The sequence below is a fragment of the Cetorhinus maximus genome, chromosome 2, assembly GCF_964194155.1.
Source record: "Cetorhinus maximus chromosome 2, sCetMax3.hap1.1, whole genome shotgun sequence".
Taxonomy (NCBI): domain Eukaryota; kingdom Metazoa; phylum Chordata; class Chondrichthyes; order Lamniformes; family Cetorhinidae; genus Cetorhinus; species Cetorhinus maximus.
In genome coordinates, this window is record NC_135880.1 from 98,819,691 (window position 1) to 98,833,218 (window position 13,528).

At 40.7% G+C, this 13,528-nt stretch overlaps 1 protein-coding gene across 6 annotated transcripts in view; it reads left to right on the top strand.

The window, feature by feature from the left end:
- Window positions 1-13,528, top strand: part of vps13a (vacuolar protein sorting 13 homolog A) — a 523,321-nt gene that overhangs the window by 173,404 nt on the left and 336,389 nt on the right. For all 6 annotated transcript variants that reach the window (XM_078567491.1, XM_078567508.1, XM_078567499.1 and 3 more), the window contains 2 exons: window positions 1,824-1,996; window positions 5,149-5,305. In XM_078567491.1, the coding sequence (XP_078423617.1) occupies window positions 1,824-1,996; window positions 5,149-5,305 (330 nt within the window). The remainder of the gene's footprint in view (window positions 1-1,823; window positions 1,997-5,148; window positions 5,306-13,528) is intronic.

Below are 13,528 nucleotides of genomic sequence, written 5' to 3' on the forward strand. Positions count from 1 at the left end.
ACTCCAGTAGTGACAGTTTTTATATCCCATGCATCCTTGTTCATCTCCTTCCATTTGTTTATATCAACCCCACACTTCTCTTGTGCAACCCTAATGCTTCCCTATTTAAACTGTATTCCCATCTGCGATTCTTGTGTCCAAAATATACTTCACACTTCAGTAAGTTAAGCTGCACCTGTCATTGTTCTGCCTATTTACTTGATTTATTCATGCTTTTTTTGGTCAATCCTTGCTTATTTTGTATGGTTTAAAAGTTTTATTCATTCGTCATCAAATGAGCTTGGGATGTTTTATGATGTTAAAGGTGTTATGTAAATTCAAGTACTATTATTGTCAAATCAATCCACAAGTTTGAAAATTTTACAAACTCGTCTTAACTGTTTTGCTGCACACAGCAGTTAGTTTCAAACATTTCAGAGCATCAAAAGGATCAAAACTGATTTGGACAACAGGAAGAGCCAATGTAAATTGGCTTTATAAAGCTGAAATGAACTTGGCAGTGAACTTGGCCTTTGTACTCTCTGCCTCTGTTTATAAAGCCCAGGATCTGGTATGCCACCTTAACCACTTTCTCAATCTGCTCTGCCACTGTCAATGATCTGTGTACATGTGCCCTCAGGTCTCTCTACTCCGATATTCCCTTTAGAAATGTACCCTTTATTTTATATTGCCTCTCCTCGTTGTTCCTAACAAGATGTATCACTTCTCATTCATGTGTCACGTGTCTGCCCATTTCACCAGATTGTCTTTGTCCTCTTGGAAATCTGCCACTATCCTCCATATAGTTCACAATACTTCCAAGTTTTGTGACTTCTGCAAATTTTGAAAATGTGCCCTATCTACTCAAGTCTAGGTCATTTTTTAATGTGCCCTGTATCTGAAAAATAACCATTTGCCACAGCTCTCTTTTCTGTCTTTCGGCCAATTTTGTATGCATGCTGCCACTGCCCCTTTTATTCCATGGGCTTCAACTTCACTAGCAAGCCGATTATATGGGACTTTGTCTACTGGATATTGTCAGAGCCCTCCTTTTAAATTTTTGAAAATCATTTCAATCTTGGTCTTTTCCAAACGTAGTCCCATAATTATCCTTGTTGCTAAATTCTACTTGCCTTCCAATGAAAGTATATACTCCTGAAAGTGAAATGCCTAAAATTTATAACATATTGATAATCAAATGAAATGAAGATCTGTTTAGGATTAAGGAACAAAAAGGCAGTTTCAGTTATTGTAGGAAACCCATGTAAAGTGCAAACATGCTTTGTTTTTATGTAGTAGATAGCACACATTCTCGTTAAAATTATATCCTTTATTCTATTCATATAGTTTCATATATTTTGTCATGCTGAGATTTGTCTTCCATTTTAGCCATCCGCTATTTTGAAATTGAATCCAATATCACCTGCTTTACACAAAGTCAAAATGATTTCTTACATTGCTGCTAGGATTTTCTTTTTATCATAACCTGGCCACATTGTTTAATGTTAATAAATGGTACAGTTTTATATTACACAAGTATCATGCTCCATTATAGTCCCTAAATAGTGGAAAAAAACTTATTTCTTGAGTTCATATACATCTTGAAAAATTCCATTCATGGGTGGAGTCATTGGAAATGAATTGGACTTTGTAAACTGATATGAAATTGAGTAGTAAAGATTGTTTTTGTTTCAGATGGAAACTTGCTTTGGTCCATTCTAAGAAGGAATGTTCACATTTGTAATACTATTAATAAAGCTACATAACTTTTGAACATATAGCATATGTGTTTACTGATTTAAAATTCCCTATGTAAAATGTGTAACTAGATTTAGCTTCCGCAGATTCAGATGATGAATTCTATGATGCTCCGAGCTCACCTGTGGATGAACCAGTATTTCTGCTAGCCAAAGATAATTCATTACAAAGAACAGAAAGTGTACGCCAGAAACAGTTGAGGAAGCAAGAAACTATGAAAAATATGACTGACTTCCAAATGCAATTTGAAATAAAAAAGGTAATTATTGTCCCTATTCTAGACCATCAAGTTTGTCCTAAAATGCTTGTCACCTTTACTGATGCTGAACTAAGCTTTCATTTTAGAAAAGCTTCATACTTAATTTCAGAATAACCTCATTCATCTCACCAATATAAATTTGTGCCGTATTTTTAAAAACCTAAGGCAGATTTTTCAGATGATGGGGTTTCCCGCTCTGCCGCCGAAGAGTCGGCAGGAAACACATCCCCGTCAATCGCGGCAGCTCTGTAGCTATTAAATGCTCTGAGCAGTGTTGATTAGTTGAAGATGGGACTTCTGCCCCTCACTTGGGTGTAAGGTCCACCTCAGAGAGATGTTGGTCCATCTGATAGGCCAGCATCTCTCTAGTCCCAGCAGCGCCTGTGGCAGCAGTGGGCAGGACCGGGACTAAAAGAAATCCCCAGAGTCCAGGAGCAGGCAAGAACAGGGGGCCTCATGGGTGAAGGTGGGCGGATCACCCCAGGCCTCGCCCACCCTATGTAAAATTGGTAACATTGCCAGCAGGTTGTCGGCGGACAGGTCACCCTGGGAATTTTACAGGCCCTGCCACCTGCAAACCTGCCATCGAGGAACCATAAAATTCTGCCCCTACTGTCTTAAGTATGTGATGAAGCTATTAATTACCCAGTCATTTTTTTCTGTGTGTCTGTATGCATGTGTGTATATGTGTGAGGAGCTGTGATATAATATTGTTAGTCCTCTTGTGAATACAAATTTGCCATCTAAAGCTTTAATTCATTTGGATTTTAAACAAATCATAATATACTAATTAATATTAGTATGATGGCTTTTTCTTGTAATAAAAAGTTTCTTGGAGTAGAAAACGGGACAGACAAAATGGGGTTATTTACTGCGACGGGTGTAGGGGCTGTGCTGAATCATGTTATGAGCTATTTCTATGTTGCATCTATTCATGTCAGACCAGTGTCTGGATTTTTTTCTTAATGAAGACCAATGCTGTTTCAGGCAAGTTTTACTTTGGGTTTAAATAGATATGTAAATGCTGTCTTAAAATGTGGACATTTGAGTATTCAAGGCTATCTCATTTCCTAGGTAGGTAGTAAACAATGTATTAAACTTAGCAATAGAGGTTACTTCACCAATGCCTTAAGCTTTAAAAGGGATAGCCGACTGAGGTAGTAGGTAAAATCATTATCAAAAGTGGTTAACCCAGCAGGATACCTTCTGAGAGAAAAGAAAAATGTCTCTTGATTAATACCTGTGAATGAGAGACTCCTCTTGGTTGTTTTTTGCTTTTGCCTTACTGCTGATAGTTGGACTAAGAAACTGTGTTTCTTTATCATGCTAGTAAGATAGAACTCAGAGACAAAAGCATGTTCCACATTGAATTATTTGAATACACTAAAAAGCATTTGAGTAATTCACACCCTTGCTACCTACCTTTGCTAGCTTTTGGCCATCTGCCCTAATATCTCCTTATGTGTTACAGTATCAATTGTCTGATAACGCTCCTGTGAAGTGATTTGGGATGTTTTATTATGCTAAAGGCTCTGTATGAATGCAAGTTGTTGTTTCAGGAAATGTTTCAAGTATTGTATTGATCTTAAACAAAAACAGAATTACCTGGAAAAACTCAGCAAGTCTGGCAGCATCGGCGGAGAAGAAATCAGTTAACGTTTCGAGCCTACATGGCCCTTCGGCGAAGGGCCATGAAGGCTCGAAACGTTAACTGATTTCTTCTCCGCCGATGCTGCCAGACTTGCTGAGTTTTTCCAGGTAATTCTGTTTTTGTTTTGGATTTCCAGCATCCGCAGTAGCTTTTAGCTTTTTGTTTTTATCATTGTATTGATCTTTATCTGCTCATTTGCTTCTGCATACATTTATATCTTTCAATTAAGACAGAATCATAGAATGGCGACAGCACAGAAGGTGGTCATTCGGCCCACCGTATCTGCACTGGCTCTCTGTAGGAATGATTCATCATGAGCTAGTTTCCCTGCCTTCTCCATGTAGCCCTGCAATTCTTCCTATTCAGATAATATCCAATTCCCTCTTGAATGCTTCAATTAAACCTGTCTCGACCAGACTCTCAGGCAGTGCATACTGGATCCTAACCACTGACTGCATGGAAAAGTTTCCCCTTATGTCGCCAATGCCTCTTTTGCCAATTACCTTAACCAATTAACTCCAGTTCTCGGTCCTTCTACTCTGTCCAGATCCCTCATCAAACCTCCTCTCAGAACAGTCCAAACGTCTCCAATCTACCTAGATAATTGAATTTCCTCATCCCTGGAACCATTCTCTTGAATCTTTTCTGCACCCTCTCTAATACCTTCACATCCTTCCTAAAGTGAGGCACCATGAACTGGACACAATACACCAGTTGAGGCTGAACTAGTTTGCACAAGATATTTGAACTGATAGCAGCATCCATTTTTGTGCTGTTAGTCTCATTGTAAAAACCCTTGAAAATGTTATATCTTGTTGAATGAAGTATAACTGGGTTTTTAATGGCGTTCTGACTTCATGATTTATTGTTAAACACCCTTATTGGCCCAGAAAAGCTAATTTTATATTTATGGACTTTCAATTTTCTCCATTGTGATTTTTAAAAAAAGATGCATGTTTATTTTTCTTTAAAATGTGTTTACCTTTGAATCAAGGTAGAAACTGAAGTAATCAGTCATTTATTTCACTATCTGGAATTTTATATTACAATTAGAAGTACAGCGCTTTTAACTTTTTGGTTTCCTGTTAGTATACTTAATTGTGATTGGTTGCTTATCCTGCTTGTTGACATCAATACTGCTGCACACCTGGTAATTCCCTTGACTTGGTGCCAGATTTAAATGGCAATCGGGAAAGGGGAAGTCTGCACAAAGATTACTAAATCATTGTGGGCAGATTTCTTTAAGTTGGGCATCATCTGCTGACTGCATAACCTGGGCCATTGATTAAATATCTGCCTATTTGAAATTCCCCCTAATAAATGCATACCATATTGGCTGCAGAATGGTGCAAATTAAGGTTGACGTAATACCTAGGAGAGGAGAAAAAGATAACTCAAAAATTGAGATCATCGGCTGCATCTCATTTATTATACGGAATTTTTGTTTCAAAACGTGGGTTGCAATTTTCTAATTGTTATAATTTCAATAACATCTGTCTAGATGTCACTGGGAATCTATCGCCACGTAGAGGATACTGAAAGTCCTGTATTAGAACTGGAAATATTAGGACTTGGTACAGAGCTAAAACTCCGAACACATGATATGATTTCACTCACATTTCTGAAAGAAGTCAGCTTAAAATGCCCAGAGCATACAGGTAAGAGGAAAAAGTCTTAAGTAGTTTTCTAATACTATAATTGTGTTAAACATTTAAAACTCATCAAATGATAGTTATATTATGAATACACAGATTTAAAAATGATAAACTCTGGAATTTTTATACATAATTTTCATTCTCTGACTTGAGTTGTGACATTAAGACAGTGATAGTTTAGAAAATATTTCTAATTTACAGCTTGCTGTGTTATAGCTGGTCTGAAGAGTAACCATGTAAATTGTGGCTCATGATTCCACAACCGGATCAGTTTTAATTTTCCTGAATGGCACTATCGAGTACCATACCGAGATTCATGCCAAAATGCATGTATTAAATTAGTAATATGTTTAATAAATAAAATACTTCCTTTTGACTTCATAAAGCTTCTACATAGATAACAGAAATATCTCCACAGTCAATTATTACTAAAAATTACCCTTCTCTAAGATTGAGCCTCTGGTGCATGACATCAGTCATAAGCTTAGGGGATGGATATACTGGGTTTGTCTCCCAAATCTCCTGTCTGAGGTTGTGATGGATTCATTGGCACAAAGCCAGAATAATTTTATTTTACTCAAATCCCATGAAAGAGCTATGGTATGAGGAATTAAGGGGAGCTATGCATATGGGATCTTTGAGGAAACTAGGAAATCCATCCAGAGTTTAGTGTATGGGCTTTATAAAAACAAATATTGCAGATTCTAGAAATCTGAAATAAAAACAGAAGATCAGGCAGCATCTATGGAGAAATTTTACCTTTTAGGTTGATGACCTATCATTAGAACTCAATGGTCTTTAGTTTGGTTCAAAAATAATGATATATATTTGTGGTAGCCCCATTCCTTGAAAAGTTGATGAAAATTGTTTATTTTAAAGATAAATGTTACCTCCAGGAGAATACTGGCAATGTTGTTCTATTTACCCATGAGGGTTGCATTAATAGATCAGCTGGAATTGATCAGAGTGTTGTATCTACATCACGTGGTCCCTACCCTACTTGTTAATATAATGAACTGCAGTAGTTTTGTTAATCCACTTTTTCATAAAGCATGCTTCAATGCAAGGTTAAACATTTCTGTGCTGGACATGCAGTTTGCAATCTAAGCTTTTTATTTATTATGGAGTATCTTGTGCTGAGGCTCCCTGCAAGTGATTTTTCTGCTCTCTGCCATGTCCATTCCATCAATACCATGAAGGCGATCAGTCATTATTGAATGGAACTGAAGGGAAATGTCACAGGAGCTATGTAGGGTACAAGGAATGCATTCTGTGACATTAGCTTCCCCCACCCCTCCGCAGGAACTTAGTCAGAAGGGGCGTCGCAGTCAAAAGTAACATTTGACAAAAACTCTCCACACCCCAGAGTGGACGGTATTAAACCATGATGTGAAACAGTAATATAACTTTTTTTTAGCAGAAATGGTTACACTCAACAGGAGAAACTCCATTTGAAAGACATCCATATGGTAAAATAAAAGATCTTGATAAGAAATTAACTTGTCACGAACATGAGGACTGTTGTCCATGTATATACAAATATCAGATCCCTCTACTGCTACAGCCACTTTAGAATTGTGCCCTTAAGCTTCTAATTCTTCCTACCAAAATTAATCACTTAATATTTCACTGCATTAAATTTTACCTGCCACTTGTCTGCTCATTTCACCAGCCTGACTAAGTCCTTTTGAAGTTGGTCACTAGCCTCCTCACAGTTCATAATACTTCCAAGCTTCGTGTCAACTGCAAATTTTGAGTGGGGCAGTAGTAGCCCTGTACACCCAAGTCAAGATCATTAATATATATCGAGGAAAGCAGAGATGCTATCTCAGAACCCTGGGGAACTCCAGGATATACCTTCCTCCAGTCTGAAAAACAGCCATTCAACACTATTGTTTCCTGTCAGTTAACCAATTTTGTATCCATGCTGCTACTGCCCCTTTTTATTGCATGAGATTTAAGTTTGCTGACAAACCTGTTATGTAGCATTTTATCAAATGCTTTTTTGGATGTCTATGAACACCTCATCAATGCTCTCTGTTACCTCCTCAAAACTCAAGCAAATAAGTTAAGCTCAGTTTTCCTCATGGCCTGTTTTATAAGCAAGTCACAAACAAGGCTGTCTCACCATGTGACCTGTTACATGTCCAAATAAGATGGGGGCCAGGTCGATTATACATCCTGTGCTGAGTTTCACAGCTTGAGAGTTTGAGACAGCTAGTGTCTGTGTATCTGAGTGACCTATTTAATTTGAAATTACCCTTTTGAATTAGCTTCAGGAAAAAGCGTTGAATCAATATCAGCCTGAAAAGTTCCTTTTGTTCCCTCATGAGACAGGGGACATTTCAATCCATAAGAGAGGTCAGATGATTCTTGGGCAGCCATCGTTTTGTAGCCTTTTGTGGCTTTTAAAAATATAAAGTATTGACTGAGAGTTCATATTGTACTGGACCATAACAATTTTGTCCCAGATGATTGTTTTCTCATTAAGGTTAAGCTGACTTGCCTGTAGATATTAGGTGTATTCTTACATTCTTTTTTGAATAAGGGTATAACATTTGCAATTCGACAGTCCTCTGGCACCGCTGTATCTAAGGCGAATTGGAAGATTTGTGGCCAGTGCCTTTGCAATTTCTACCCTTACTTCCCTCAGTATCCTTGGATTCATCTAATCTGGTTCTGGTGTCCTATCAACTTTAAGTACAGCTAGCCTGCCTAATACCACCTCTTTATCAATTTTTAGCTCATGCAAAATCTCAACTAGCCCTCTTTAACTATGCCTAGGGCAGCATCTGCTTCCTTGATAAATATGGATGCGAAGTATGCATTTCTTATCCTGACCATGCCCTTTCCCTCCATGTGTAATTTGCTTTTTAGGTCCCCAATTGGTCCCACTCCTTTTTGCTATTTATTTACTATTTACATTTACTATTTATACGTCCGGAAGACTTTTGGATCTTTTTTACTGTTAGCTGCCAATCTCTCCACGTACTCTGTTTCTTTTTGTTTTTTCACTTCCCTTCTGAACCTCCTATATTCAGCCTGGTTCTCAATTGTGTCATCCACCTGACATTTGTCATATGAACCCTTTTTCAGCTTCACCTTACTCTTTATCTCATTCATCATCAGGGTGCTCTGGGTTTGTTTGAACTATCTTGTCCCCCTCATGAGACTGTCTCATTTTTGAAGGCAGCCCATTGTTCCATTACAGTTTCTGCTTGCCAATCATTGATTACAATTTACCTGGGCTACTTGACCCATCTCTTTCCCCAGAATCGGATCCAGAAATGCCTCCTTCCCTGTTGGACTAGACATATACAGATATAGAAAACGCTCCTTAACACACACACACTCGAAACTCTTGCCCTGCTCTGAAATTACTATCCCAGCCTATAATTAGGATAATTAAAGTCCTGCATTATAACTGTTCTTTCATTTTTACACCCCTGTATAATTTCCTTGCAAATTTGCTGCTCCATATCTTTCCCACTAGTTGGTGGCCTATAAAATACACCCAGCAATGTAATGTAACCTTTGTTGTTTCTTAGCTCAAACCAAATAGATTCTGTCCTTGATTGCTCTAGGACATCTGCTTTCTCCAGCACTATAATGTTCTCCTTAATCAATACTGCTACTCCTTTCTCTCTTTCCTTGTCTTTCTTGAGTACCTTGTAACCATGTATATTTAGCATCCAGTCCTGTCCTTCATTGAGCAGGGCACCAACTGTCGCAGATTTTCTGGGACTGTCCCATAATTCAGTCTTTTGTCCTGCATCCCAGGTCAAGCCTTCCTAGGATGAGTGCTGTCCCGGAGTTCATCGGTGTTGACAAGCTTCTGAGTACACATGCATTGGCCAGCCCTAGATTGGTGCATGCATTGGGCAGTGTTTTTTTGTGTGCGTATGTTGACCAGGTTTTTTTTTTTGCACACCTGTTGGTCCTGGAAGTGTCTTGATTTGCACTCGGGGCAATAAGCACATGTCCGGGGGTAGGGGGTGCCTATGACCAAATCCGCTAGCCCACTCTTACAGCTCTGGCACCCACCCTCACCCCACTTGTGCTAATGCCAAAGTGTCCCTTAAACAAAGAAAAACGGGAAGTTGCGCATTCACATACATGCACAGTAAACCTAATTTAGATCTTATTACATTTCCCCTTACACTAACCATTTTGGTTAACCATGCTTTACCATTTCCTACTCTAATGCTATCTGTTTCCCCTAATTCTTTTGTGCACTTTTGTTTTCCCCCCTAATATTATCTTCTGTTTCCCACACTCCTGCCAAGTTAGTTTAAACCAGCCTCAATAGCACTAGCAAATTATCTGCAAGGACATTGGTCTCGGCTATGTTTAGGCATCTGGCATGTATAGATCCCACCTCCTTGCGAATCATTCCCAATGTCACAGAAATCTAAAGCTCTCCCTTCTGCACAATCTCCCCACTATTCATCTGGTCTGACCTACTATTTCTAAACTCACTTGCATGCATTATCAGAGTAATCCAGGTATTACTACTTGTAAGGTGCTTCTTGTTAGTTTCTTTCCTAGCTGTCTGAACTCTGCCAACAGGACCTCACCACTCTTTCTCCCCAAGTTATTTGCGCCGTTATGGACCATGACTGCTGGCTGTTCATCCTCCCTGCTCACATTGCCATGTAGCTGCTCAGTGACATCCTTGACCCTTGCACCAGCAGGGCAACACACCTTCCTGGATTCATGCCTGCAGCTACATAAATGCCTTTTTGTTCCCCAAACTGTTGAGTTCACCCCCCTCCAGCATGTACAGCTGAGTCAGCCGTAGTGCCATGCACTCTGGTTCCTCGGATGTGCAGCCATCGCTCTCACTAGTATTCAGAATGGGAGATGCACTCAGCGGGTGGCCTTCCCTCCACCTCCCCACCCACTCCCAACATTTCCGAAATTCTATGGATGGGCTGGGAAGGCATCAGGTAGTCTACTCACCCATGGGCCTTGCTGAGAACCCCAACTCCAGACTTACCTGGGCCCCTCTCTTCGGTGCAGTGGGACTGCCTGTAGCAGTTCTCTTAGGTGGGATTTCCTCCCCAGATAGGGATGAAAGTCTTGTCTTAAAGCAATTAACGTTGCTTCAAGCATTAAACTGCTGAGGGGCAGCCATTGGGATTGAATGCGGTCATTTTAGCTGGGGTGCCGGGATGGCATCGCTGCTTAAAATCCAGACCTATGTTTTTCCTGTTGGGGAATCGAGAACTAGAGGGCATGATTTCAGAACCCCCTTCCAGGGGCGGAGACAGCCAGACCTGCAAGGGACACCTCTAGTCCGGCAGCAGATAAATAGAGGGCCAAGCTCCCGGCCTTCATTCACATTCCGGGAGCGGAAACAGCCAGACCTGCAAGGGACACCTCGGTCAGCGGGCTGAGTTTGAAAAAATCCAGGAGTGACATCACAGGAAAACTGTAAGTTTATTGGCTGGTGAGAAGCTGCTGTTAGGGAGTGTGTTTAAATAGCTTAAAACTAGTAAAGCGAATTATTTATAAAGAAGTAACTACTTGGATTTCAGTAAGGAACACTAGCAATAGGGAAGTAACGTTAAATCAAGTCCAAATGAAATAAAGTAAACCAAAGTAAGATAAAGTTAAGTTACTAGTAATTTATTCTACCCATTCTACTCATTCTAAGTGTAATAAATGGTTTTTAGAGTTACAGGATGGCAGGTCAGCTCAGCCAAGTGGAGTGTACATCCTGCGGTATGTGTGAAGTTGTGGACGCACCATGTGTCCCTGACAAACACATCTGGAGGAAGTGTCACCAGCTGCACAAGGCTTGAACTCCAGGTTTCGGAATTTGAGCAGCGACTGGAGTCACTGTTGTGCGTCCATGAGGCATAGGACTATATGGATAGCACATTTAGGGAGGTGGTCACATGCAGGTCAGAGGCGTACAGCCAGAGGGGGAATGGGTGACCACCAGGCAGTCTAAGAGAACCAGGCAAGAGTTCCCTGAGTCTATCCTGCTTGCTAATCAGTTTTCTATTTTGAATGCTGATGAGGGTGATGGTTCCTCAAGGGAGTGCAGCCAGAGCCAAGCCTGTGGCACCACAGGTGGCTCAGCTGTACAGGGGGTGGAGGAAAAAGAATGGAAAGGCAATAGTGATAGAGGATTCCATAGTCGGGATCAGACAGGCATTTCAGCGGCAGTAAACGTGACTCCAGGATGGTGTGTTGCCTCCCTGGCGCCAGGATCAAGGATGTCATGGAGCAGCTGCATATCATCCTTCAGGGGGAGGGGGTTCAGCCAGAAGTCGTCGTCCACATTGGTACCAATGACATAGGTAGGAAGAGGGATGAGGTCCTGAAAGCAGATTTCGGGGAGTTAGGAAGGAGATTAAAAAGCAGGACCTCAAACTCAGTAATCTCAGGATTACTCCCAGTGCTAAGTGCTAGTAAGCATGGGAATAGGAGGATAGATCGATTAAATATGTGTCTGGAGAACTGATGTAGGAGGGAGGGCATCAGATTTCTGAGGCATTGGGACCGGTTCTGGGGCAGGTGACGCCTGTACAAACTGGACAGGTTACATCTTAGCAGGACTGGGACTGATATACTCACAGGGAGATTTTCTAGTGCTGTTGGGATGGGTTTAAACTAGCTTGTCGGTGGGGTGGGAACCTGAGGGGTGGCCCAAATTGGAAGAAAGTGAAGTTGGTAATAGGAAGTAGTAGTGAGACAGGAATGCAGGAGAAACCAAGCAGAACATTGAGTATGCTTTGAATGTAGAATGATGTCAAAAAGACAAAGGAACACTCTACCTGAATGCGCACAGCATTCGCAATGAGGTAGATGATTTAAAGGCACAAATAGAGGTAAATGGACATGGTAGAATTGCCATTATGGAAACATGGCTGCATGGTGACCAAGACTGGGAACTGAATATTCAAGGACATTTGATATTTAGGAAGGACAGACAAGAAGAGAAAGGAGTTGGAGTTGCGCTGATAATAAGGGATGGGATCAGTGCATTAGTAAGGGAGGATCTCAGATCAGAAGAACAATGTGTGGAATCTGTTTGGGTGGAGCTAAGAAACAGCAAAGGGCAGCAGACATTGGTTGGAGTTGTTTACAAACCACCAAACAGTAGTGGTAATATGGGGAATGGTTTTAATCAGGAGATGAGAGAAGCATGTAGCATGGGCAATAGAGTAATCATGGGTGACTTCAATCTGCATTAAAACTGGGTAAACCAATTGAGCACTAATACTGTGGAAGACGAGTTTCTGAAGTGTTCGGGATGGTGTTCTAGAGCAGTATGTTGAGGAACTGACTGGAAGACAGGCTATTTTAGATCTAGTATTATGTAACAAAAAAGGGCTAATTAATAATCTTGTTGTAAAAGAACCTTTAGGGATGAGTGACCACAATATGACAGAATTTTACTTTATGTTTAGAAGTGAAATTATGAAGGCATGAGGGACAAATTGGCTGAGGTGGATTGGGAAATACACTAAAAGGTATGACTATACATAGGCAATGGGTAGTCTTCAAAGAACTATTACATAGCTTACTGCATCTATATATTCCTTCAAGGTGCAAAAACCCAAAAAAAATCAGTCAACCGTGACTGACAAAGGAAGTTAAGGATAGTATAAGTTTGAAAGTAAAAGCTTATAAAGTTGCCAGAAGTACTAGTAAACCTGAGGTTTGGGAGGTTTTTAGAATACAGCAAAGGAAGACCAAGGGCAGAATTTTCCCCCCCATCAGGAGGGAAGTTGATGGGCTAGCGCATACGGGCGCGCTTCCGATCGGTGCCCCTGATCGGAGGCGTGGCGCCATTTTACATGGGTCAGTTAAGGCCCGCCCAGCTATGCGCTTCCTGTGCGGGCGGGGGGGAATCCCTAAAATCCAGAGTGCGCTCTTTCGCACATGCGCATGAAAGAGCGCAGAAGGCAGAAAAGCAGGACCAAATGGCAGAAAACAGAGTAGGAATAAATGGGCCATTCTCGAGTTGGCAGCTTGTGACTAGTGGGGTACCACAAGGATCAGTATTTGGGCCCCAGCTGTTTACAATATGTATCAATGATTTGGACGTGGGAACCAAATATAATATTTCCAAGTTCGCAGAGGATACAAAGCTAGGCAGGAATGTGTGTTGTGAGGAAGATGTAAAGCGGCTACAGGAGGATTTGGACAGACTTAATGAGTGGGAAAGAACATGGCAAAAAAATGGACTATATTGTGGAAAAATGTGAG